Source organism: Gopherus flavomarginatus, chromosome 5 (genome assembly GCF_025201925.1).
Source record: "Gopherus flavomarginatus isolate rGopFla2 chromosome 5, rGopFla2.mat.asm, whole genome shotgun sequence".
Lineage (NCBI taxonomy): Eukaryota > Metazoa > Chordata > Testudines > Testudinidae > Gopherus > Gopherus flavomarginatus.
This window is the reverse complement of record NC_066621.1, coordinates 60,287,425-60,315,066: the sequence shown is the minus strand read 5'-3', so window position 1 is coordinate 60,315,066 and position 27,642 is coordinate 60,287,425. Positions and strand designations below refer to the sequence as shown.

The 27,642-nt window shown below is 41.3% G+C and overlaps 2 protein-coding genes across 7 annotated transcripts in view; one reads left to right on the top strand and one right to left on the bottom strand.

The window, feature by feature from the left end:
* LOC127052012 (uncharacterized) overlaps positions 1-27,642 on the bottom strand; it is a 584,770-nt gene that overhangs the window by 324,730 nt on the left and 232,398 nt on the right. The gene's annotated exons all lie outside the window — the stretch shown is intronic.
* The window catches only part of SBF2 (SET binding factor 2), a 588,450-nt gene that overhangs the window by 374,864 nt on the left and 185,944 nt on the right, over positions 1-27,642 (top strand). For all 6 annotated transcript variants that reach the window (XM_050954979.1, XM_050954981.1, XM_050954978.1 and 3 more), the window contains exons 14-16: positions 16,533-16,737; positions 18,716-18,825; positions 20,664-20,813. In XM_050954979.1, the coding sequence (XP_050810936.1) occupies positions 16,533-16,737; positions 18,716-18,825; positions 20,664-20,813 (465 nt within the window). The remainder of the gene's footprint in view (positions 1-16,532; positions 16,738-18,715; positions 18,826-20,663; positions 20,814-27,642) is intronic.

The following is a 27,642-nucleotide window of genomic DNA, read 5'->3' as shown; positions in this document are numbered from 1 at the left end:
ATTCACTAAGGGCAAGTCATTCCTAACAAACCTAATTGCCTTCTATGAGGAGATAACTGTGTCTGTAGATGAGGGGAAAGCAGTGGATGTGTTATTCCTTGACATTAGCAAAGCTTTTGATACCGTCTCCCATAGTATTCTTGCCAGCAAGTTAAAGAAGTATGGGCTGGATGAATGGACTATAAGGTGGATAGAAAGCTGACTAGATCGTCGGGCTCAACGGGTAGTGATCAATGGCTCCAGGTCTAGTTGGCAACTGGTTTCAAGTGGAGTGCCCCCAGGGTTGGTCCTGGGGCCAATTTTGTTCAATAACTTCATTAATGATCTGGAGGATGGAGTGGACTGCACTCTCAGCAAGTTTGCAGATGACACTAACCTGGGAGGAGTGGTAGATACACTGGAGGGTAGGGATAGGATACAGAGGAACCTAGACAAATTGGAGGATTGGGCCAAAAGAAACCTGATCAGATTCAACAAGGACAAGTGCAGAGTCCTGCACTTAGGACAGAAGAATCCCATTCACTGTTACAGCCTAGGGACCGAATGGCTAGGAAACAGTTCTGCAGAAAAGGACCTAGGGGTTACAATGGACGAGAAGCTGGATATGAGTCTACAGTGTGCCCTTGTTGCCAAGAAGGCTAACGGCATTTTGGACTGTGTAAGTAGGGGCATTGGCAGCAGATCGAGGGACGTGATCATTCCCCTCTATTTGATATTGGTGAGACCTCATCTGGAGTACTGTGTCCAGTTTTGGGCCCCAAACGATAAGAAGGATGTGGAAAAATTGAAGAGAGTCCAGTGGAGGGCAGCAAAAATGATTAGGGGGCTGGAGCACATGACTTACGAGGAGAGGCTGTTAATACAGCCCAGAAAAAGCAAACATGATTCTGGGATGCATTAACAGGTGTGTTGTGAGCAAGACACGACAAGTCATTCTTCCGCTCTACTCTACGCTGGTTAGGCCTAAACTGCAGTATTGTGTCCAGTTTTGGGCACCGCATTTCAAGAAAGATGTGGAGAAATTGGAGAGGGTCCAGAGAAGAGCAACAAGAATGATTAAAGGTCTTCAGGACATGAGCTATGAAGGAAGGCTGAAAGAACTGGGTTTGTTTAGTTTGGAAAAGAGAAGACTGAGAGGGGCGTGATAGCAGTTTTCAGGTATCTAAAAAGGTGTCATCAGGAGGAGGAAGAAAACTTGTTCACCTTAGTCTCTAAGGATAGAACAAGAAGCAATGGGTTTAAACTGCAGCAAGGGAGGTTTAGGTTGGACATTAGGAAAAAGTTCCTAACTGTCAGCATGGTTAAACAGTGAAATAAATTGCCTAGGGAGGTTGTGGAATCTCCATCTCTGGAGATATTTAAGAGTAGGTTAGATAAATGTATATCAGGGATGGTCTAGACAGTATTTGGTCCTGCCATGAGGGCAGGGGACTGGGCTCGATGACCTCTCGAGGTTCCTTCCAGTCCTAGAATCTATGAACTGGGATTGTTTAGTCTGCAGAAGAGAAGAATGAAGGGGGATTTGATAGCTGCTTTAAACTACCTGAAAGGGGGTTCCAAAGAGGATGGATCTAGACTGTTCTCAGTGGTACATGATGACAGAACAAGGAGTAATGGTCTCAAGTTGCAGTGGGGGAGGTTTAGGTTGGATATTAGGAAAAACTTCGTCACTAGGAGGGTGGTAAAGCACTAGAATGGGTTACCTAGAGAGGTGGTGGAATCTCCTTCCTTAGAGATTTTTAAGGTCAGGCTTGACAAAGCCCTAGCTGGGATGATTTAGTTGGGAGTTGGTCCTGCTTTGAGCAGGGAGTTGGACTAGATGACCTCCTGAGGTCCCTTCCAACCCTGATATTCTATGATTCTGTGATCTCCTTTACATCCCCCTTCCCAGAATTACTTTCCATTTTTACACTTTTTCTAAAACATGGAAATTCACACAAAGTAACACTATGAAATTAGGTCGAATTTATAGCAGTTAGTTTTTTAGAAATGGTTTTTATACAGTCGATTGTGTGTGTCCCCACATAAAATGCTCTAAGTGCATTAAGTCGGCAGACTGCGTCCACAGTGCTGAGGCTAGCATTGACTTCCGGAGCATTGCACTGTGGATAGCTATCCCACAGTTCCTGCAGTCTCTGCCACCTATTGGAATTCTGGGTTGAGATCCCAATGCCTGATGGGGCAAACACAGTGTTACGGGTGGTCAAAACAGTGGTCATCAGGCCCTGCCTCCCATCCCTCCATGAAAGCAAGGGCAAACAATTGTTTCACGTCTTTTTTCCTGGGTTACCTGTGCAGACACAATACCACGGCAAGCATGGAGCCAGCTCAGCTCACCATCACCCTATGTCTACTGGGTGCTGGCAGACGTGGTACTGCAGTGCTACACAGCAGCAGCTCATTGCCTTTTGGCAGCAGATGGTGCATTACAGTTGGTAGCCATTGTCGTCATACTCCTGGGTGCTCTTTTAGCTGACCTCAGTGAGGTCGGTCAGGGGCGCCTTGGCTGACATGGGAGTGACTCAGCCAGTTCATTCCCTTTTCAAGTTTCATCTCATGGAGACTCAGTCCTGCCAGCAGTCGTACTGCACCGTCTTCTGGTGAGCAGCCAGGAGATGACGATGGCTAGCAATCGTAATGCACCGTCTGCTGCCAGCCTAAGATGTGTAAGATAGATGAAGTGGATCAAAACAAGAAATAGACCAGATTTTGTTTTGTATTCATTTGCTCCCCCCTCCCTCCCTTCCTCCACGAAATCAGCGGCCTGCTAAACCTGGGGTTTTGCAGATCTGGGACGATTCCCAGTGGCTGCGAAAGTTTCTCATGCGTAAGGGCACTTTCATGGAATTTGTTAACTTGATTTCCCCTGCCTTGAAGCACCAGAATACCAAGATGAGAGCAGCCCTCACAGTTGAGACACGAGTAGTGATAGCTCTGTGGAAGCTTGCAACACCAGACAGCTACCGGTCAGTTGGGCATCAATTTGGAATGGGCAAATCTACTATGGGAGCTGCTGTGATCCAAGTAGCCAACGCAATCAAAGAGCTGCTGAAATCAAGGGTAGTGATTCTGGGAAATGTGCAGGCCATAGCGGATGGCTTTGCTGCAATGGGATTTCCTATCTGTGGTGGGGCGATAGACGGAACCCATATCCCTATCTTGGCACTGGAGCACCAAGCCACTGAGTACATAAACCACAAGGGGTACTTTTCAATGGTGCTGCAAGCACTGGTGGACCAACGTTTCACCAACATCAACATGGGATGGCCCGGAAAGGTACATGATGCTTGCATCTTCAGGAACTCTGGTCTGTTTCAAAAGCTGCAGGAAGGGACTTTCTTCCCAGACCAGAAAATAACTGTTGCAGATGTTGAACTGCCTATAGTTATCTTTGGGGACCCAGCCTACCGCTTAATGCCATGGCTCATGAAGCCATACACAGGCAGCCTGGACAGTAGTCAGGAGCTGTTCAACTATAGGCTGGACAAGTGCAGAATGGTGATAGAATGTGCATTTGAACATTTAAAAGCGCACTGGTGCAGTTTACTGACTCAGATAGACCTCAGCGAAACCAATATTCCCATTGTTATTACTGCTTGCTGTGCGCACCACAATCTCTGTGAGAGTAAGGGGGAGACATTTATGGTGGGGTGGGAGGTTGAGGCAAATCTCCTGGACACTGATTATGCTCAGCCAGACACCAGGGTGGTTAAAAGAGCACAGCAAGGTGTGCTGCGCATCAGAGAAGCTTTGAAAGCCAGTTTCATGACTGGCCAGGCTACAGTGTGAAAGTTCTGTTTGTTTCTCCTTGATGAACCCCCCTTTCCCTTGGTTCACTCTACTTCCCTGTAAGCTAACCACCCTCCCCTCCCCCTTCAATCACTGCTTGCAGAGGCAATAAAGTCATTGTTCCTTCACATTCATGCATTCTTTATTAATTCATCACACAAATAGGGGGATAACTACCAAGGTAGCCCAGGAGGAGTGGGGGAGGAGGGGAGCATTGGGTGGGGTCGGGGAGGAGGGAAGGACAAGGCCACACTGCACTTTAAAACTTAAAAACTTTAAAACTTACTGAATGCCAGCCTTCTGTTGCTTGGGCAGTCCTCTGGGGTGGAGTGGCTGGGTGGCCAGAGGCCCCCGCACTGCGTTCTTGGATGTCTGGGTGAGGAAGCTGTGGAACTTGGGGAGGAAGGTGGTTGGTTACACAGGGGCTGTAGCCGCGGTCTGTGCTCCTGCTGCCTTTCCTGCAGCTCAACCATATGCTGGAGCATATGAGTTTGATCCTCCAGCAGCCTGAGCAATGACTCCTGCCTTCTGTCAGCAAGCTGACCCACCAATCATCTTCAGCCTGCTGCTTACTCTTTTCGGTCCGCCACCTCTCGTCGCATTCATATTGTGATTGTCTGCCTCCACACATTCTGCTGTGCTCTGTCAGTGTGGGAGGACAGCATGAGCTCAGAGAACATTTCATCCCGAGTGCATTTTTTTCACCTTCTGATCTTCGCTAGCCTCTGCGAAGGAGAAATATATGCAGCTAGTGGAGGAAAAAGAAGGGAGAGTGGTAGTTAAAAAGACGCATTTTATAGAACAATGAGTACACTCTTTCATGGTAAACCTTGCTGTTAACATTACATAGCACATGTGCTTTCTTTACAAGGTCACATTTTGCCTCTTATTGAGGGTATGCAAGTTTGGTGTGAGAGATCACTCACTCAGGGCCAGGCAACAGAATTCAGCATGCAGGCAGTCTTTTGGCTTCTTTAACCTTCGTAACATGTGGGAATGGTTTCAAACAGCCCTCGTTTCCCATGCCAAGCAGCCGTTGGGTTGGCCATTTAAAATGGGTTGGCAATTTAAAAGGAGGGGCTTGGCAATTTAAAAGGAGGGGCTGTGGTTTCCAGGTTAACATGCAACACAAACCCAACTAACCCTCCCCCACATATCCAATTCTCTGGGATGATGGCTTCACCCCTCCCCCCACCGCGTGGCTAACAGCAGGAAACATTTCTGTTCAGCCACAGGCAAACAGCCCAGCAGGAACAGGCACCACTGAATGTCTGCTTAATAAAATCACCCTATTTCAACCAGGTAACCATGAATGATATCACTTTCCTGAGGATACACAGAAAAGAACGGATGTCGTTTGAATGCCAGCAAAACACCGGGACCATACGCTGCAATGCTTTGTTTTGCAGTGATTCCCAACTACATGCTACTGGCCTGGCGTGGTAAAGTGTCCTACCATGGAGGACGGAATAAGGTTGCCCTCTCCAGAAACCGTTTGCAAAGGCTTTGGGAGTACATCCAGGAGAGCTTTATGGAGATGTCCCTGGAGGATTTCCGCTCCATCCCCAGACACGTTAACAGACTTTTCCAGTAGCTGTACTGGCCGCAAATGCCAGGGCAAATCCATCATTAAACACGCTTGCTTTTAAACCATGTATAATATTTACAAAGGTACACTCACCAGAGGTCCCTTCAGCACCTTCAGGGTCCAGGAGCCTGCCTTGGGTGGCTTCAGGGGGTACTGGCTCCAGGTCCACAGTGAGAAACAGTTCCTGGCTGTTGGGGAAACCGGTTTTCTCCGTTTCCTTGCTGTGAGCTATCTTCAACCTCCTCCTCATCATCTTCCTCATCCCCAAAACCTGCTTCCGTGTTGCGTTCTACTCCATTGATGGAGTCAAAGCACAGGGTTGGGGTAGTGGTGGCTGCACCCCCTAGAATGGCATGCAGCTCATCATAGAAGCAGCGTGTTTGGGCCTGTGACCCGGAGCGAACGTTTGCCTCTGATTTTTTGGTAGGCTTGCCTGAGCTCCTTAATTTTCATGCAGCACTGCTGCAAGTCCCTGTTATAGCCTCTGTCCTTCATGCCCTTGCATATTTTTTTGAATTTTTTTGAATTTCATTGCATTTCGTTTACTGGAACGGAGTTCAGCTAGCACGGATTCATCTCCTCATACAGCGATCAGATCCCATACCTCCCGTTCGGTCCATGCTGGAGCTCTTTTGCGATTCTGGGACTCCATGGTCACCTCTGCTGATCAGCTCACCATGCTGGCCAATTCAAAAGTTTGTGGGACTTTTCCTGTCTGCATGGCCAGTGCATCTGAGTTGAGAGCACTGTCCAGAATGGTCACAATGGAGCACTCTGGGGTAGCTCCCGGAGGCCAATACTGTTGAATTGCTTCCACACTACCCCAAATTTGACCTGGCAAGACTGATTTCAGCGCTAATCCCCTCGTTGGGGGTGGAGTAAAGAAATCAATTTTAAGAGCCCTTTAAGTCGGAAAAAAGGCCTTGGTCGTGTGGACGGGTGCAGGGTTAAATCGAGGTAATGCTGCTACATTAAACCTAAAATCGTAGTGTAGACCAGGCCTTAAAGTTAAAGGCTTTTTTTTTCAAGTGAATTTCCTTTAAACCTGTAATCTCTAAGTATCAAGGAAACTGCCAGTTAAACTGAGATAAACATCCAGAGGTTATCCCAAAACTCTGTAATCTGTGACTTTGGTAGGCTTTGGTTTGGTAATTCGCAGCACACAATTCACATCAGTAGTGTGCGCACAGGTTGCCTATTACATTTGCAGTTCACATTGTATGAACATAGAGCAGTGGTTTACTGTGAGCTGAGGGAGTAGTGTTCTCAGGGGGTATCCTTTGATCCGTTATTTCATGGTTGAGCAGCGTGCATCATTGGACTGTTCTTGCTGTAAATCATGGGATTCAAAGCAGGAGCTAGATAGATTAGAGTTTTTTTAAGCCCATATTTCTGCTGCCTGCACCCCAGGCTTCCTTCTTGGGTGGGCTAGCACAATTTTCAAATTGCTAGCATGGACTCCTAGCATGGACTCCTAGCATGGACCCAGAAATGCACAGCTCCACTATCCTGGCAAGTGTGAATATGAAGAGGCTGCTTGGATTGTATTACAGCATTCAAACCCAGACACATTAAACACTGGACTTTCCCTGCCACACCGCCGAGCAGATGCTGTGGGTCCAGGAGAACATTCAATAGCAGCATGACTGGCTCCTTCAGCAACAGGACAGCACTGCAAAACTATTGCATCGAAATGAGGATGCTGAGTTGTTGGAACCAGAGGATCGGTTCAAGTGTCAGCTGCGCCATTTCTGGGCCCTGCCAACCTATGTAGAATAGTGGGAGACATTCATTCTGCATTAATGGCATGGAGGTTGGGCCAGTTATTTGGGGACAGCCTGTCTTTCCTCTGATTCCCTGGTTAATGAAGCCATCCACAGGCCACTTGGAAAGAAGGAATGAACATTTTAACTATTGCCTGAGTAGGTACAGAATGGTGGTTGAGTGTGCATTTGGTCATTTGAAAGGCAGATGTCACTGCTTATGGAATCATATGGAAGTGTCAGAAAAATGCCCAATCATTATAGCTTCATGTTGTGTTGTTGTGCACAGTATCTGTGAGACCAAGGAGGATAGGCTTAGCAATGGGTGGTAGGCGGAGGTGCAGAGACTTACTTGGTGATTGAAGCAAGCAGCCAGACATCCCACAGAGAATGCTAACACCCAGTGGAATATTGTCATGGATACTCTTTGTTCATGTTTTAATCGCAAGGTTGAACACGTGTGGACATTCAGCTACTAATCTGTGGAGTCAGGTTGGGATAGCTGTGAGTAGTGATGGAAGGGGGATATTGCCTAGAAACTTTTGTAAAACCAAATGAATTATTTTAGCTTTACTTAAAGGATTTTGTGTGTTACATGCCATGATGAGTCATAGTGGACCAAAAATGGATTTTTAGCAATTTTTATTAGAAACAACAGTAACAAAGCCAAAAATAAATTTTTAATTGAACTGATGGATAAATAATACTTTTTTATTTGAAAATACATTTACCAAAACAATAAAAAAGAAAACCTAAATATAAAATGACAGTGCAAACCAAACAATTCAAACTAGAAAAATAACAAGGTTGGAAGAAGGGTTTAAAGTTGCAGGCTCATATTCCCTCTGCCTCTTCTTGTATGCAAGGACACTGCGGTTGAGTGCTATTGCTCAAAATTTTCATGTATGTTACAAGGCTCAAAAATGCTGGCTCCCAAGAGCCAGTGTTCTTGGGGGGCAGATGATGGACCTGAGAGGAGAATTGCATTTGGGACGTGTGTTGTTTGTGTTTTATGGGGAGGAGTTGCTGCTGGGCCCAGTAGTCAGTATTGTCCAAAGGCTGAAGGACATGCTGGGTCCCAGTTTATGGAATTGCATGGCTTGCTGGTCTAGCAGGAACATGTCCTTCAGCCTCTGGACAGTACTGGCTACTGGATAATGTCTATGAGTTGCCTCTATATCTGCTGGTCTTTTTCCATGCTCTCTTTGGCCATGGCTATTGTTTTCCTTGGCTACTGCCACAATCTCCTAGGAGAGCTACATTTCTTTCTGTTTCTGGGTCATCATGTACTGCCTTCACCTCTCAGTCAATGCGGTTTTTCTCCGGGACTTTGCTATGAGTTGACCAAACATCATTTCCTGAGTCTTTTTTTTGCCCCCTCAGGTGGGCCAGCTTCTCAACAGTAGATAGAGTCCCTGTCCTTGATGGTCTGGCTATTGCAGGTGCTGTGGTAGTGTGTGCGTGGGGGAAACAGTCACTTATTGTTCATATTCCAAACAGGCCGTGATAGGACTTTTTTTTTTTTTAAGTATGTGTATGTGACTTTACTCTCTGCTGCATATGCAATTTGCCACCGTGCCTTAGTGGCGTGGCGGGTGAAATTATGCTCCAGTTTTGGTTTTGCGGTTTTGTTTGTGCATTTGAGTTGCATCTGTGGGTTTGGAGGGGTTATGGAGGGCATCGGGGTGTCAAGCCAGATAATAAACCCATCTGCATCCACTTTAGGTTGCCCTGACTCTTGATGATATTACACAGAGGTGGGTGACTAGAAAGCAGAGAGTAGTCTTATTCAAAAAGCCAAAGGGCAAATCAGAAAGATATGCATTGAAGTTGCTCACCAGGATGGTCTTCCCAGAAGTGCTACAACAGTGGAAGGGGCTTGTGAACTATATTCGGGGAATGAGCATGCAGCCAATTCCCTATAATGTGTGAACCAAAATTGAGTCTTTTTCTTAGTCTTAAGTTCTGCTTTATCTCCGTTGCAGACATAAAGTGCAAAGAAAAATAGATAGAGTCCTGCAGTGATTGCCAGCTAGAATGTACATTACAGGACATTTAAATCTCATCAGGGAAGAGTTCTGTTTGCACCTTTACCGGGTGTGTGATGTTCATGTACTCAACACAATCAAACGTCTTTCCCTCTAAATATTGTCTCAATAAACTGTTGCACTTCACACAAATTATTTTTTCATTATTTGAATGTGCTGCAGGAGAGAGAGTGGGGCAGAGGCTGCAGCTGTGCCATACTGTCTGCTGCCATTTCAGGGAGGCAAATAAGGCAGGAACGGCATTTGCTGGGCAGGACAGATAAGGGAATGGGAAAGGAAAACAGGCAAATGAGCAAACACCTTCTATACCACAGTCTTGAAAACTGTCAATAGTCATGGCTTTAGCATGAGACAGAGGCCAGTCACTCATGTGGAACAGCCACCATTTTGGAAACATTGGTGGGGGGTATGCCAAACAGCGTGGTCCGAGGGAGGGAGGGAGGGCACAAGGGCTGGATATTTGGAAGGTCTCCTAGCACATGTTCATCTGAAATGGCTACCTCCATGGGGCCCCCAGAATAGAATGTAGAAAAACAATATAACACAATAATAGTAAAAAAAAAATTGGAAGGATAGGTACTTCCCTTCCAAAGTTCCCTCCAGAGAATCTGGCCCTTCAGTTCTGGACTGGGTTTCTGGTTGGGACCTAACCTCAGCCAATGCAAAGCAAGAATTGGGGTACTTTGCAGCAGGATATTATTGTGGCTGCATTTCCAGTTGATCAGTGTCAGGGTCCTGGGTCCCAAAAAGATCATTGTCTATCAGGGCACAGCTCCTCTCTGGCAGCCTTTCCCACTCATCCTCCAGCAGGCCTTGCTGGTTGTCCATAGTGGGCAGGAAAGTGTGGGCAGCAGGCTCCACATGGTGTCTTGGACAGGTTGTGCTATAATTGTGTAGGATCCTGCAAGCTGCTCATAAAATGGACAGGTCACATGCCCCTTGCTGAATTGAATCCTTTTGTCCCCCCTTTCAATGTACTTACTCCCAAGTTGCTGGATCTTTATCTGGCATTGGTTGGCATCCCAGTCATGGCCCCTCTCAGACATCTGCTTGGCAATGTCCATAAAAAGATTTTTTATTCAGGTGACTGACCACAAGAGCTTCTTCCCCAATACTTCTCCCCAGATAGCAATGAGATCCAAGGTTCCAGCACAGCTTTAAACAGCTGGGCAAAGTATGTTGTGGGACCTCTGGAGCACTATCGTGGTTGCATCACAAGAATGCTGATACACTCAGATCCAGGAACAAATAGGTAAATTCTGGTTCTGTGCCAGCCTTTATGGGGAGGAGGAGATATCCTGGGAACTTGACATCAGAGTCGGGGAAGGGACACTGGTGGACAGGCAGGTCAGTAATGGTTGACTTGCAAGGCACTGTTGGAAACATAGGGAAAAAATGGTATGCAGCAGTTTTGTCCACATGAACATTAGACCACACTAATTCAATTTGCAGCAAAACCTAGTCTGCTTGGCAAGAGGACTCCAGAGCTCATGGCAAATCTGGAGTGACTGCACAGAGATGAATTATGTTGTGTGTATGCAAACCATTTTCAGACTGCATTCACTGCATTTGATCCTCTTTTAAACCCCTGCGTAGACAAACCCAAAGCCAGGGATTCTCACAAGAAAAATTTTGGTGGCCTTAGAGGGCGGCCACCAACCCTTGTTGGTGGTCACTCTGACAATTTTTCCTAAAATACTTAATTAACTTTAGGAAAAACAAATAAAGATGCTCATATCCTTGTTCAAATCATTGTAATTTATTTATGTAGGGGTTTTTTTTTCAGTCTCAATAATAAAGATAATGTACCGTTGTCACTATTCTTTACTGGACCTAAACTGAATAGAAACAAAATAAGGTGCTTTGCGAGTTCTTTTCTTTTTTGTTGTTACTTTTGGGGTTTTTGGTTGCTGGTTTGTTTGTTTTTTAGACTTGCTAGTCTGCTCCTGTGAAAACTGATATTTGTACATTTGTTAATATCGCTTTTCACAGCAGACGTACTCATCCCTGGTAACTCATCCTCCATTCAAGCTCTGAATGTAGAGGTGGGTAGGGAGGCAGCAGGGGCCAGGTCAATGGAGGGCTGGCGAAGGCGGTCGCCATGGGCAATAGAGGGGAGGGTGGTGAGGCCAGAGCCTAAAGCCCCGCAGCCGGAACCAGAATCCCCATGGCTGAAGCCTGAGCCCCATTGCCCCTGGGAAAGAAGGGAACTCACACAGGCTGCCTGCTGCTCTGGCATTTGTGGCTCCAGAGGCAGGCAGGGCCCAACTCCTACTGGTGGCCTCAGGGAAGGGTTAATGCTTTGCTGCTCCCCCACCTCCCAGTCACTACCCAGGAGGCTGTGGCCACAAGAAAAACCCATGGTGGCCACATGTGGCCATGGTGGCCACATTTGGGAAACACTAAGCGCATGTGACTATTTAGACAATACTGTTAACGTTTCTTAAAATGGAGAGTCAATATTAATTCATTTTAGTCTAATTTAAGAGCATAAATATTTTAAATCACTGACCTTATAAAATTACTTGAAAACTAAGTTACCACCAGTGACAAATTATAGTTAACAATTAAGTGATATTCCTCAGACTGTCATGCATACAGCCACATATATTAAAATCTGAATCTATTTAAATAAAGAGCATCATGCTGCACAACATGCATTCCAAAAGTTATGTAAAGGGTTCCTGGTGTAATCATGTTTAACTGCCCAAGACATTGACAATTTGACAACTGTTCCCTACTATTTTTATGTAGTGAGGTTGATCAGTTTAGACTTACATTCCTGATGATTTCACACCTGGAATGGCATAATACTGGCACTTATTCTGAGGAATTTGTGTAGTATAAGGCTTGATTTTCCCCATAATTTAAGTGGGGGTCATAATGTAAATCTTGATTATTTGATTTTAAGTAGCTAGAAAGATGGGAACATTTTTCTACAGAATAAGTGCTGCACATCATCTACATTTATCAGCATGCAGGTCCTATTCAGGACTTATTTTTTAGAAGCAGAGAATCTGCATTAGTGTGATTAATCACTGGCACTGATTTTCCACATTGCATAATAGCAAAACCTGTGGCTTGAAAAGCCATCTCAGATGTAATTTTTCAAGGTGCATGCTACAGGATTGAAGTGCTAGTGAAGAATACCTTCAATCATTTAGTCTGATGCTGGACTGACAATCTTTACAGATAGAATTTTGTTACCCAGAGAACAGAAGATCTTTCTTGTATCTTTTGTAAAATTAAATACATAAACAGCCATCAGCTTGTGTTGACATTTGGTTACTACTTATCTGGGATGAATTTAAAACTAGTGACTAAGCGGTGAACAACTGAACTGGATATCACACTTCCCAAATTCATAGCCATCCAGTTCCGCTTCTTCATTTTTTAAAAACTTTTTGTTGCAGCTTTTAACAGGACCTCCTCTGTCATGGTAATTGTAGAAGACTATAGGAATGAAAGACTAATGATACTACACTGGAACAATATTCTCAATGCAGCCAAGTTTGATAAGCTTGGCTGGAAATGTGAAAACTTAAAATTTTTAAAGGCTGACCTCATGATGTTGTTCTCTTAACATTTCTTTACCAGAGTTATAACATGACACACATGTTGTTTTAATATGATATGAAATACACTGACATCTTCTGAAAAAATGATATGGGATATAAATTTGTCTTTTGATTTTCCTGCTGACATAGTAAGTATTAACCTCTCTTGGAAGTATCTGCGAGATTCAGATTTGGCTAGAATACCCCCACATATATGCTCCATGTTATCGCTTATTACCTTCTAGACATCTCAGGCTTGCCCAATACTCCCTAGTTTGATTTCATTGAGAATTTGTCTCAATAAAGCTAAAGGCTGAATTCTACTGTTTTCCCTGCAAAGGGTCAAATTCTTTCCTCATGCCCCATTCAACACCATTGGACTCAGTGAGATAGTATATCATATACATGAAGGTAGAATTTGGCTCTGACTCTTCAAGGAATATAGTTGAGGTTAGGTTTTCCTATGTGCATTATTTAATATTTACCAATGTTGAATTTGATCTGCCATTTTGTTGCCCAGTCACCCAGTTTTATGAGATCTCTTTGTAACTATTTGCAGTCAGCTTTGGATTTATCTTGAGTAATTTAGTATCATCTGTAAACTTTACCACCTCACTGTTTACCCCATTTTCCAGATCATTTATGAATCTGTTGAACAGCACTGGTTCCAGTATAGATCTTTGGGGAACCTGTCTCCACTGTGAAAACTGACCTTTTATTCTTACCTTTTTGTCCTATATTTTAATGATCCATGAGAGGACCTTCCCTCTTATCCCCTGAGTCTACACAGACCCAAGTGGCTTGAAAGCACAGGCAATCCAAGGGTTAGGCTCAATAAAGCTGACTGGTGACCATGCAATGAGAGGGGGACTCAGTCAGGGCTGTAATAGTGGCCTTTTCTTTCTGTCCACATAGCTGAATCTCTCTCCAGACCCTTCTCATTTCTCATCTTGACTACTGCAACATTGTCATCTCTGTCCATGAGAAATGCAACTTAGCACTATTTGTATCCATTTAAAAACAGCTGTAAACTTCATTTTCGTGGTTCATCACTTCAACCATTCCGCACCTCTCTTGCAACCCTACAGTGGCTCATCCTTCTCTACCGCATGAAATGCAAAGTAGTCTTTTTCATTTTTAAGTTCTTCATGGCTTATTCCCCATACCACGAGTTATTTTGTATACACTATTGAGATATCAGTCCCCACCTCTGCTCTGCTAATGATGCCAGCCTTCATTGCCAATTTCTTAAATTTTAAAACAAGCATTTTACTCTCTCTCCTCTGCTCCCCCATAAATGGAAGGAGCTCCTCTTAAACACTCATAAAGTCACCTCATTGCCCTCCTTAATATCCCATCTTAAAATTCTCCTCTGCTGTGATGTCTACAAAGAACTTGTTACTAATTATGCAACTGGTATGTTTTGACTGCTTTTCCCTTTCTCAGCAATATTGTCTTGTTACTACCTTGTGCTCCCATGTTCGTTTGGTGTATCCACCAGTTCTCTCTTGTCTTATATGTAGACTTTGAGTTCTTTGTGTTTGCACAGCACCTGGTACAGTGGAGCTCTGATCTGTGACTGGCTCCTAGGCAGAACCTCACTACAAATAATGTAAGAATGTTACTGGCATGATTAACAATGAATCCCAGAAAGTAGCTGATTGAAGAGTAAATCTCTTATCAATCTGATTGACATTCACACCACCCCCAGTAGCAGTGAGATACAATGCTATTAATACCAACCATGGGAGAGGTCTTCCTGAAAAAAGCAGGCTTCTGCTACATTTACTAAGAGGCAGAACACACACGTCTGCATGTAAGAGAAGCACTGCATTGATAGTGGTACAGAGAGATCCCAAGACAGCCTACAGAGCCACAGCAAACCAACCAGATATCCTGAGTAGACACAGCAGTTATAGAAGCCTATTACATGATTCCGTTGCAGCACAGCACATAAGTGTTGAGACTGAGGCCAGCCTCATACTGATTACATAGCAGCTAATGTAGAGATCATTCTAATGGAACAAATAAATCAATGTCTTGCCCCGCTCTGAAGTTAAGGTTGCACATTTTTTTCTTTTTTACTTAGAAAGCATCTTTTACCTACAATTTGCAGTGGGGGGCAAATGGGTATTTTGGACTAAAAAGTAAGTAATAAAGAACACAGAATGGTGAATGAAATATGAATGGATGTGAATTATCATGTCTTTAACTACCTTTTCTGAGTCCAGCATTCCTGAATAAGTTAACTTTCTTTTCAGGGACTGAGTATATTCAGAAATCTTTGCAGCTATGCATAATGCTCCAGATCAGTCTAAATGCCTCTATATTAGCACAAGGCTTTTTACCCAGGCAGAAACTATTAATACAGAAATATTAACATTTGCATTGAGCCAGGGTTGCAAATCTCAGTTTCACCAATTTTTTCTTAATATCATATCACCATTCCTGCAAGTATCACTTATCAAACTGAGGGACGATTTAGATATCTTTTGTATAAAAATAAAATCACTTGAATCCCAGTGATTCTTCAGCTGAACTGCTTTAAGGACCTTACATAGTATCCAAATTAGTGTTTGGAAGATTAGGCCAATTTCTGTTTTCTTCAGATGGAGAGGATGAATTTGTTGTACTTTAAACTAGTTTTACTTGACAAATAATTCTTAGATCAAAGCATTTCAGATCAAGAGTGGGGAAAACTTAAAAGGTTTTTAGAATAAAAAATGTCTACAGTTCTTAAAAGTTGCAGTGTTCCATAAAAAGCTCTAATACAATTTTGAAATAATTAATGTTTTGAAGCATGTTTTTCTAATTAAATTGATTACTTTATAGCTTAGGCTTTAAAAATAATTTTAATTTCATCACAGTCTATTGGTTGAAGGACTGTCATTGGTCTTGGTACTCTTTATCCTCTCTGTTTTAAAAGGAGTTGACACGTGATGTCTTTTCTAGGACCTTGACTTAGTGACCACTAAGGCATGAGGCACATACAATCCTAGAAATGTAGGGCTGGAAGCAACCTTCAGAGGTCGTTTAGTCCATCCCTACATGCTTATGCAGAACCAAGTATACCTAGTCCATCCCTGACAATTGTTTGTCCAACCTTTTCGTAAAAACCAGTAGCGATGGGGATTTCATAACCTCCCTTGGTGTAACCCGGGGCAGGCAACCTGTGGCACGCAAGCTGATTTTCAGTGGCACTCACACTGCTCAGTCTTGGCCACCGGTCAGGTCTGAGTTGCTTTGAATGCCAACAAAACTCATTTTATAAATTGTGTGGCTGAGAAGCATACTGTGACATTTCTCTGTCATTTCTACATCATGTGAGCTTACCCAGGAATTAAACAGTTCATAAAATCCTTCAAAATCATAGAGTGAAGTTGAGAAAGTTACAGTTAAGGGGATTGGATTGATGAGAATTTGGAACATAACATTGTGTCATTTTGAGTATGTAGAGTTTTTATTCTTTAAGCATGAGGGGCACACAAACTGTCCATGAAATTGGGCTTTACGCTTTTTCAACAAGCCAAACATTCAATGTCTGCAAAATGTAGAAGAATTTTTTGGGCTTCTGCAAAGATTATTTTAATCTAAAATGTTCTGGTGCTATTACAAAGACTAAGGCCTTTTTCAGTAGCAAGGAGCACCTGCCAACTTCACCAGTTGAGTGACAATTCAGTGATTACTCTTTATTTGTCTATGTTCCAAGATATTGTGCTGCTTCTATATGAAGTGTTTAATATAAAATAACTATATTAGTGTAAGATGTTGTGTTTTTTGTTTGCAGGAGAATCCAAATCCTCACATGGCATTCCAGAAAGTTCCACGGCCCACAGAGGGATCCCATTTACGAGTTCATATCCTTCCATTCCCCAAAATAAATGACAGTCGGGTTCAGGAACTAATTCAAGAAGGCCTGGCTAAGAACCAAAGTGCACCACCTGCTACTCGAGTAGAAAAAAAATGTGTGGTTCCTGCTGGTCCACCTGTTGGTATGTTGCATTGTTATCTGCTGTATATTTATGAATCCATATTAGCATAAGTGAAAACATCTACTTTAATTAAAATGTGTTTTAATGGGGCGTTTTACTGAGAGATGAGGGAAAGCAAGAAGGGAATTCCTATCATAATGAATTGAACATATCATTAATGTATCAAATTTGTTGTTCCCAATTCAGCACTTATGTAGTGGGTTGGTTTCAGAATTAATGTAAGATCAATGTGCCATTTCAATACCTTTTTTTATAAGAGCTAGGTATTATAAACTTTCTCAGAACAAATGCAGGTAGAAAGTTTCCCAAAGTAATGAGGAACTTGCCTTTATCTGATTGAACTGTAGATTTTCCAGTGTACATCTTTTTAATATTAATTCCCCTTCCTCATGTTGGCTATGTCAGCACACATAGGAGCTCTTGTGTGTGTAGGGGGGAAAGGCATATTCTGCTCTCACATCCGTGGCGTTCTCTCTATTTTTGATAAGGGGGAGGGGGGGAGAGAGAGCAAGAGAATAATCTTTTATCAAATAATCTCTAGAATTCAGCAAATTCTAGATAGGAGAACTGAGTTGTAAACTTGCTTTTCAAGTCAGAAGATCATTTAAATACTTGATTCTTCTGAGGATTTTTATTATAGAGGATCCAGTTTTGTAAATTTTTTGAAACAGCTCTAGGTTCGTCTACTTTAAGGAACCATGTATTATTTAATCAGGTTATCAAAAAGGATGATTCTTAGCACAATATATGCAACGTTCATTGGACTGTCAACAGAAAAATCTGGCTACCTGAAATTTGTCATGGTTCATTGATTTGCACATTTTTGAGTGTAAGACTCCTCATGGAAAATGATGAATTACCTCCTTTGTTTTAGTAGAAGAATGAGGTACATCAAGTTGCATGCAAGACTTGAGTGTCTGCATTACACTTGTTTCAGCGTACATGATAACAGAAGTAATGGATAGTGAACTATCAATTTATTTAATAAATGCTTTGTGTTTTGTTTCTTTAAAAACCAGGCAATTATGAAACTATTCAGCTGTTTAACCTACAGCCGGCTAAAAAATAAGACCTATTTTCATTAGCCACTGCAGTTTGTTGGATTTAAAACTTAGGAGAGAGAACCAATATGGTTATATGCTTTTGCAGCAAGGCAAAACAAAGATGCAAAACATGCATAACAAAGAGGTTGTCAGAGAGAGAGTATAACTTTAGGAAAGTGAAATTACAAACAGAAATTTGATGTGTTTCTGTAATACTGAGTTTGGTGAGTGTAAAAAAAAAAAAAAAAAAAAAAGGTATGGTTAGCATTGTGAGATGGAGCCGAAGAAAGGTTCTCCACTAATTCATTATCAACTGGCCTGGTAGCAACTCGAACATGAATCTGTGCATGTGGACAAACCAAAGAAGAGAGATTAAGACGAGGAGCCAGGAAGGGCAGAAATTTTAAAAAAAGAAGTACAAGTTGAAGTAATTAAACTGTTGTGCTCATGTAAGTGTGATTTCCATCCCTGTGCAGTAAGATGAAAATAAATGACAGGGATCATGGAATTCACTTTTTTCGCGCCATATTGGTTAAGATAGTGATCTTGAAATCCAGACTCAATTAGTATGTTAATACTATTAATTTAGTTTTACAGGTTGGAGTCTGGTTGTCCATATGAAAGAGACAACCAAAACAAGCAAATAAAGGCTCCACTTAAAATTCAGAGCACGGCCACCAGCAAGCCAGCAGCAGGCTGTCCTGCATAAGGGTAACGGAAGAAAAGCAAGACTGAGCAAGAACTTGTTTTTAAAGGCTACTTAACAGTTTGTAAATTCCTTCTTGTATAAGCCTAATAATGACAACCAACTTAGCAAAATAAAATTCAAACTTGAAGTCATGTTAGGATTTTTCTAAAAGTACTGTGTAATTACTGTTTGTGGCTTTTACAGAGAAACTGTTTCACATCTGTGTGTACTTCTCTTTCTTTGTTAGTTTCCATAATGGAAAAGGCCAGTACAGTTTTCAACAGTGCACAGAGGCTGGAAGTTGTTAGAAACTGCATCTCATTCATATTTGAAAATAAAAATTTGGAGACTGAAAAGGTAATAATAATAATAATAAAGTTAACTCTCCTAAATAAGCATTTACTGCCTCCAAGTTAAACTAGCACATGGTAAGTGACTGAGTGACCTCCTCACAAACTCTGTCACATTTCTTGTCATGTTTTTTAATGTTCATTATCTGTTCAGTCATTTTAAATGAGTGATAATGTAATGGTAAGCAGTATAACCACCAAATGGTCTAAATACAGTACCATATGGTAGTGCACAATTGCTCCCTCTGAAGACCTGTTTTTAATGTTCAGTCTGATCGTTCAATTTTTGGCTAACCATCCAGAGATTATTCATCACATAGTATTTTCCACATGGGTTTACAAAAAAGATCATTGAGAGTTTCAGCCTAATTGTTCCAGTTGTGAGGAATGTAAACAAAATATAGGCATAGTCATTTAATCTCATTGTTTGCCAACAGATGCTCTATTGAACTTTTCAACTAAGTTGATTCTTGTCTGTTTTAAAAGTGATAACAGAATTTAGTACAATGTATAGAACACAGGACAATGCTTAACTATTTGACTGACTTATTTTTGGTAAAATCCACTGGTAACTTGCCACAGTTGTTATCCTTGATAGTTTTATTATTTCTGCCTTTCAGATATGGCCAGCTTTTGTGGACTCCGTCCATGGAATTTTACAACTATTAATTCAACAGCATATCATTTATTTATTCTTTTTACAACAAAAAGCTCAGGACAGAAAACCAAGTGGATTGTCAACTTGATTCAGAAAACAAATTAGAGCTTTAATTCTACTATTTTTTCAGTTTTGTACATATATCGCATATGTAGTGGTGAAATCCATGTGATAAAATGAATTCTTAAGTGTCTTTGTCTCACCTGCATTGTGCCCACAAATCCACCTCTTTTGAGACTATTTCCAACACTCCAAACCTCTGAGCAACTTCTAGTGGCCACATTTAAAGAGAGGGGGAAAAGTTGATCCAGAAATGTTATTTCGCCCGCCACTCATTAGATTTGGAGGAAGTTGTCTTTCAAATTTCACCGATCTGTGGTTCATGCCAGACAGTATTCGATCCTGAAATAGGAATGTAGTTTAATTATGTCAGAACTCATCAAGGTTGTAAAATGACATATATTAGAAGTGAATTCTAGATATTATGTCTGGAAAAGTTATTTTAGGAAATTTGTGGAGATTTCTAAAATTTAGCTATAAATTTGCTCTCCATGGAGACCTGTATAGATGAGTTCATGTAGTAAATCACTTGACTTTAGTAATGGAGGGGTATGAAAGAATCCCATTAAAATTAGTAATAATTTTCCAAACATTTTAAAAACAGTTTTTCCATAAAATATGTAGTTTATTTAGAATACATCATGGCATGGTATAAAGATTCTATTGGCACTTGTTTGGGATGATCTGCATAACATACTAGTGGCTTCACTGCTTGTGAATAATATGTCCATCCCAATCTCATGCTGAAAAATTTTATAATTCACTATAACTAGCCCATCATATGTTCTGTCTCTACCAGAGTGGCAGAGAGCCCTCACTCTCATGCACAATAATCTTCTGACTGATTTCATGTTCATTTTGTTACTTATCTGTATTCATTTTTCCGACTTCGGGATTTAGGGGAAAATTTCTGCAGTTTATTAATGATGTATATAAAAAGAACAATCAGAGCTTGAAAGTCAATGCCTGGTTAACGAAAAATCAGTTATCATGATAATTTGATGTTCTGGTTCTGGATTCATCTGAACTTTTAATTTACTGTTCTTATTTGAAGTGTCTTGACAAAGAATTAAAGACAAAGTGGCATTTCAGATCATTTTAATGAGGTTAGGATTTCTTCTCTGCAGACCCTTCCCGCTGCATTGAGGGCGCTAAAAGGAAAGGCAGCTCGACAGTGCCTCACACAGGAGCTAAGCCTGCATGTTCAGCAAAATCGGGCAATACTGGATCACCAGCAGTTTGATTACATAGTGAGGATGATGAACTGTACTTTACAGGTACTTTATGCTTCTTTTGGCCTCCTTTCCCATTCCTCCTTGGTTATTTTAAAACAGCAGTGATGGTGGGGAAACAAAATAGAGTTTGATCGGGGGCAATGCACTGTAGTAGATTTAGCAAGTGTTACCTGTCCATAGAGTTCTGAGCCCTTTAGAGCTGAAAAGATAACAAGCCAAGATCCACGTTGCTCTGGCCAACCAAGTACATCTATTCAGTACCATAGTGTTAAATCTCCTTTCCATTCATACTGTAATATGATGTTCAACTTTTTGTTTTCTTTTGAAAAATATTAATTATTCCATTGAGCATATTGCTATCCTTAAAGAAATTGCCTTTTAAAATTGTTTCAATTGAGTTGAAGCTCAGGATCTGTTTATTTTATGCTATTTCTGTTGAGAACCTTAGCGTAAGAGTTCTTTACTGACATTTTGCACGGTGAAATCCAATGGTTCTGAGAAATGCCACCAATATGGACAAAAGCATAGACCATCCATTATCCAGTAAGTGGTGCCAATTGATTGGTACAATATCAGTTAGAGAGTCCCCTTTCACTATAGACCATCAATACAGAAATGGATTTACTTGTCTCACGTGCCAAAGACAATTTTAACAGTAATAGTTTATTTTATCTAATTAATGATATTGTATGTTACATAGCAAAAAATTACTTTCTGTAGCCAAAGTCTGAACAGCCTATTCCAGCCAAACTAAAATAAAATAAACCATGTAGATCATTTTGGCCTTCATTTGAACTATTTGGTCTGCCTATATACTGGCAAGTACTTGTCAGAAATTGGAGGTCTGATCTAAAAGTCTGCAGGGTTTCAGCCTAACATGAATATGTTTAAAATATTTTACATTTTTAGAGTGTGATAATGTTTGCTGTGGGTAATTTGTATCTCTAACCTTTTTTCCTTTAAACCATTAAAGTTCTAAGAATTACGTTGCAAAATATAAAAGAAAGATCTTTGAATATCAGCTCTTTACGGATTTCCATTCTTAAAACAAAGGGGCAAGCAAATTTACTCATTTTAATACATCTGGCTAGTTATTTTAAAGATGTTTCTCCGTGTTTTAATATTAACTTTTTGTGGTGTATAGTGTACATTATGGTGTAATGAGAAGAAATTCAGAAAGATCATTATAGCATCTGTATTGTCATGCAGATTAGAAGAAAACGAAGAATACAACCTCATAATTTAGAATACAGCCCCATAATCGTTTAGATAATGAAGAATACAGCCCCATAATTTGATACCATTCTGTAATGTTGTATATAATTTGTTACACTAAATATAGTATGGCTTTTACCTTCAATTTGTAATAAATTTAAATAGCCATAGATGTGTCCGTTGATTATTTGAATATGAACTGTGCATGGCTATATGATGCATTGTATCTTTCATAGTAAAAACTCACCACGTCTTAGACTCATGCTGATATTGAATGTTCCAAATAGGCCCAAAGGTGAAAGCCTAGCCTTGAATTTGTTATTTATGGTCAACATGGGATTTATTAATATTTATATTTCTTCTTAGACCTATATGCTTTTCAGGATCTCAGTTAACAATCTGAACATTTTTAAAGCAGTGAAAGTTCCATGGCCATGTGTCCAAATATCAGTAATGTTATTTTAGAAAAGCAGTGTTGGTCAAATTGAACCAAATATAGATAACAGTGATTTTATCAATAAATAATTAAATAATTATTATTGCTTTTCCTAACCTTGAGAAGTTCTGTTTCCTATACATAAGATGGCAAGATTTTTTTCCAGTATGCATAAGATAGAGTATAATTACCACAATGAGATTGCTTATTTCCTTTATCAAGCAGTTTTTATGCCGACGCAATGAAAAGTGGTTGGCAAAACACATAGCCCTTCTCCGGTGCATTTGTCTGTCACTCAAAAGCAAGATCAGCTCATAAACCTTTCTAAATAGTTCCATTTGCTTGGAATATGGAAGTAATTACATGAAAATAGCTGTGTTTGAGAAATATTACTTTTTCCAAGTTTGAAGAGATTGAGGTTGTTTAAGCAGTTATGAGGTGATGTCTGTTCAAATGACAGGTATATGTGTAAGACTGTGCTTATTCATGTTTTAGTGTAAATAACTACTTTGTCGCATTGTTTTTCTGTAATGCTGACTTTATTAAAACTGCCACAAGAGCGGTAAGAACACCCATTGTTTATATAAATAAGGAGTTTTTAGGTGTCAGCGTAGCAGCCGTGTTAGTCTGTATCCGCAAAAAGAACAGTAGTACTCGTGGCACCTTAGAGACTAACAAATTTCTTTGAGCATAAGCTTTCGTGGGCTACAGCCCACTTCATCGGATGCATGCAGTGGAAAATACAATAGGAAGAGAGAGAGAGAGAGAGATATAATATACACAAAGAGCATGAAACAATGGGTGTTAGCATATACACTCTTAACGAGAGTGATCAGTTAAGGTGAGCTATTACCAGCAGGAGAGAGAAAAAACTTTTTGTAGTGGTAATCAAAACGGTCCATTTGCAGCAGTTGACAAGAAGTTATGAGGAACAGTGTGTGTGGGGGGGGAATAAACACGGGGAAATAGTTTTACTTTGTGTAATGACCCATCCACTCCCAGTCTTTATTGAAGCCTAATTTAAGGGTGTCCATTTTGCAAATTAATTCCAATTCAGCAGTCTCTCATTGGAGTTTGTTTTTGGAGTTTTTTTGCAACTTTTAGGTCTGTAATCGAGTGGCCAAGGAGATTGAAGTGTTCTCTGACTGGTTTTTGAATGTTATAATTCTTGACGTCTGATTTGTGTCCATTTATTCTTTTACGTAGAGACTGTTCAGTTTGGTCAATGTACATGGCAGAGGGACATTTCTGGCATATGATGGCATATATCACATTGGTAGACATCCTAGCCCGGGGGTGGGCAAACTTTTCGGCCCAAGGGCCACATCTGGGTATGGAAATTGTATAGTGGGACATAAATGCTCATGAAATAGGGGGTTGGGGTGTGGGAGGAGGTGAGGGCTCCAGCTGGGGATGTGGGCTCTAGGATGGGGCTGGGGATGAGGGATTTGGGGTGCAGGTGGGTGCCCTAGGCTGGGACCGAGGGATTCAGAGGGCGGGAGGGGGATCAGGGCTGGGGCAGGGGCTTGGGGTGTGGGAGGGGTTCTAGTGTACAGGCTCCAAGTGGCGCTTACCTCAAGCAGCTGCCAGAAGCAGTGGCACGTCCCCACTCCAGCTTTTACGCAGAGGCGTGGCCAGGCAGCTTTGTGTGCTGCCCTGTCTGCAGGTGCTGCCCCTGCAGCTCCTATTGGCCGCATTTCCACTGTGGGAGTGGCGCTTGGGACAAGGGCAGCATTCAGAGCTCTCTGGCTGGCTGCCCCTACCCATAGTAGCCGGAGGGAGGACATGCCATTACTCCCTGGCGGGAGCTCAAGGGCCACATTAAAAATCTAGAGGGCTGGATGCAGTCCCTGGGCTGTAGTTTGCCCACCTCTGTCTTAGTCTCATGCAAATATGTTCTCAAGAGCAAATCCACCACAGTTCTGCTTCACGAAGGAGACAGGATGTAGAATATTGCCTAGGAGAATCCGTACCTCAAGTTCCTGGCTGAGGAAAGGGAAAAGGTATAGCCAGTGCACTGACAAACCATGCAAATGATCTGGGGCAGTGGTCTCTGTAGGAGGAACATAGTGTGCTGTGACTCAGAGGCTTCAGAAGCAGACACAAACTGGCTACAAAACTGATTTATGCCCTATTTCTGAGTTATGAAGGATTCCTTTTCTTCCCACATTTCCCTGTATATCCCCCTCGTAACATTCATTTACCCAGCTTTTGTGCTGGGGACATGAGTTTGGCCCTTCAGAAATATTCCTGGCCCAGTTATTTATGTGCTGTTACAGAAATAAAAACAAAACTAGTAAAACTATCCAGAACTGACCAAAACAAATTGTTAGTACTCCAAGTGGCACTGATTAAATTAGCTTTTTTTTTTAAAGGCATACTATGTAAATAGTGAAATTATTTTACGCACACACTGTTTTCTGCTAGGACTTATTTTAATTTGTCTGGCCTTCTTGAGCAATAGCATTTGAAGCTACCTTGCACATTTTAATAGCATTCTTAAACCTTTTCTGATTGGAGTCACCCAATACCCTTTTTTTTTTTTTTTAAAGTATCATTACTTTTGTGCTCATCCTATGTAGTCTGTAGATGTTAAATACTAGGCATTCAGGTGCAGCCTTTCAATGTAAATTTTTTTTGAAGTCTTCTGAACTAATTGCTAAAATACTGTAAAGATTTCATGAACTTTTCTTATCTAAGAATAACATGGTGACAAAAGTTTGACAGTATTTACAGGCCGTCTTAGTTTGGAGCTATGATATTCGGTCAGCAAGGGGAGGATTAAGACGCATGGCCTTTTTGAGTCCTTGGAGCAGGGCTTAATAATCAGAAGTGACTAGAGGAACAGTGTTGTTGTAAATGCCCTCTCCTCAAATTCTCAAAACAAGAGGTAGAGCGCACCTAACTTAGAATATGCAGAGGGAGAAGATATATTGAATAAGAAGATCTCTGATTATCTCCATACTTTTTTAAAACATAAAGTGGAGCCATCCATTTCTTAGTAGCAAGCTTGGCCAATTTGCAAGATTTTCTGATTCTTTCCCAGACATTTATACAGTTAATTAGAGATATAATCGATAACATTTGTTGCTCCACATGTGGAAAACAGTCACTATTATTTTTTCAAGCTGAAGACATCTTGGGGCAGGGACAATCTTTTTGCTCTGTGTTTGTACAACACTTAGCAAAGTGGCATCTGGTCCATGACTAGGACTCGAAAGTGCTATGCTAACACAAATAATAAATAATGGTAATTCATAATTTAAGTGTCTCCCTCTTTGTCCACACACCTTGGGTTTTGGAACTTTTTTTTCTTAATATATATAGTGGCATTTAGCTGATTTCCTTTATCAGCTAATGAGTGGAAAGGATAACTTTTTAAGAGGACATGTTACACTCCTTTATACAAAGGACCTATAAAATCAAGATGTATAAAGTGATTTCTCACCAAAGCATTTATAGATGCATCTATGATGGGATTCCTGTGGTACAACATTGAACTGTGGGATCGCTGTGCCTCTTAACACTCCTCCATGATGCTTTGCTAGTAACAAGAAGCAAACCTCTCAAGGTGCTGTGGTCACTCAGTCAGCATCATTCAGGGACATACCCAGCTTAGTTACATGAATGTTCTCTAAGCCACTCGTGAATCATACACAGGGAAACACCAGCACTCAGAATCATCTCTTGAACAATGCAAGCTCATTAATTACTGTTCATTAGCTTATTTGTTTATAAGAGACCCTCCAAAATGGATAGGTGAAAATAGCAAAAACTGTATGACCCTTTCATAAGCCAACCTTATATTTCAGGGGTTGGAGAACTTTGGCTCCCGGCCCGTCAGGGTAAGCCGCTGATGGATTAGGACGTTTTGTTTACTTGGAGCATCTGCAGGCATGGAGCCCCTCAGTGCCCTCTGGCTGCAGTTCACCGTTCCCACCCAATGCGAGTTGCGGGAAGTGGCGCGTCACTTCCCGCAGCTCACATTGGCTCGAAATGGCGAACCACAGCCACAGTTTGCTGAGGGGCTCAATGCCTGCAGACACTCCAGGTAAAACAAAACGACAATGTATTAGATATTCAATTCAATGATTCCATAGAGTTTAAAATCATCAAATTTTGGTGTAGACCCATTTATAAGCCGACCCCTGCTCTTTTTGATGCATCACTGTTCTACCAAAGATATACAGCTTATGAACAAGTATATATGGTAGTTCCAAATGGCGTCACTTCGTCAAAGGATAGTCAACATGATTACTAATCTTTGTAATCAGAGCAGATTCCTCAAGCTATTTAGACAAACTCACTGGTAAGGATAAAACATTAAAACAAGTTTATTAACTACAGAAAGATAGATTTTAAGTGTTTATTAGTGGTAGGCATAAAGATCAGAGATAGTTACCTAAGAAAATAAAAAGTAAACATGCATTTTAAATCCTAAACGTTCAAACTAAGCAAGATTTGAATCAAACAGCTTTTATCACACCACTGGATATTGCAGGCAGGTTACAGTTCTTAATACACAGACTGAATTTCCTTTTCAGCCTGGGACCAGTCATCTCAGTTCAAACTCTTTGTCTTTCCAGCATTCTTGTTGCCTTCAGCATGGGTGAAAGAGGAGAGAGGTGGACTCATGGTGCCACTGTTCCTTATTTTGTACTCTCAGTTCATGTCCCAGGAAAGGTAATGGCCCAGGTATGTCCTGCTGAGCCATTCTGAGTCACAGTATCTAGCTATCCCCGTTGTGTGGTGCTCAACTGTCTCTTACTGAATTTTAAATCTCTTGTTTACAATTCCCCTGATGATCAATGGCTCATGGTCACTTAACACACCCACACCACCTTTATTGTCACTGGAGAGCTACCAGTGAGTGTTTCCCAAGCTCTCAACATTTCAACAACAACCATATAGCAAAATCTCATAACTCCATACTCAATAATGATATACATATTTTAACAGAGCAATGAGTTTCAGCAGATCGTGGTCTTTCATATGTTATGTTACAAGCGTGCTTTGTCTGAAGTATCTCAACCACATATGAATGATGAATATGGGGATTACAAGGTGCTATGTTGAGCTACAGTGCATCACAGCATCATTGGAGTGATCCTGAGAATTCCTTCTTAGTGGTTATATTTTGTTTCTAACAGAGGTATCCAGTGATCTTCTTTGAATAAGAAATGCCATTAATGAGGTTAAATGAGAAGATCTTCAACTGTG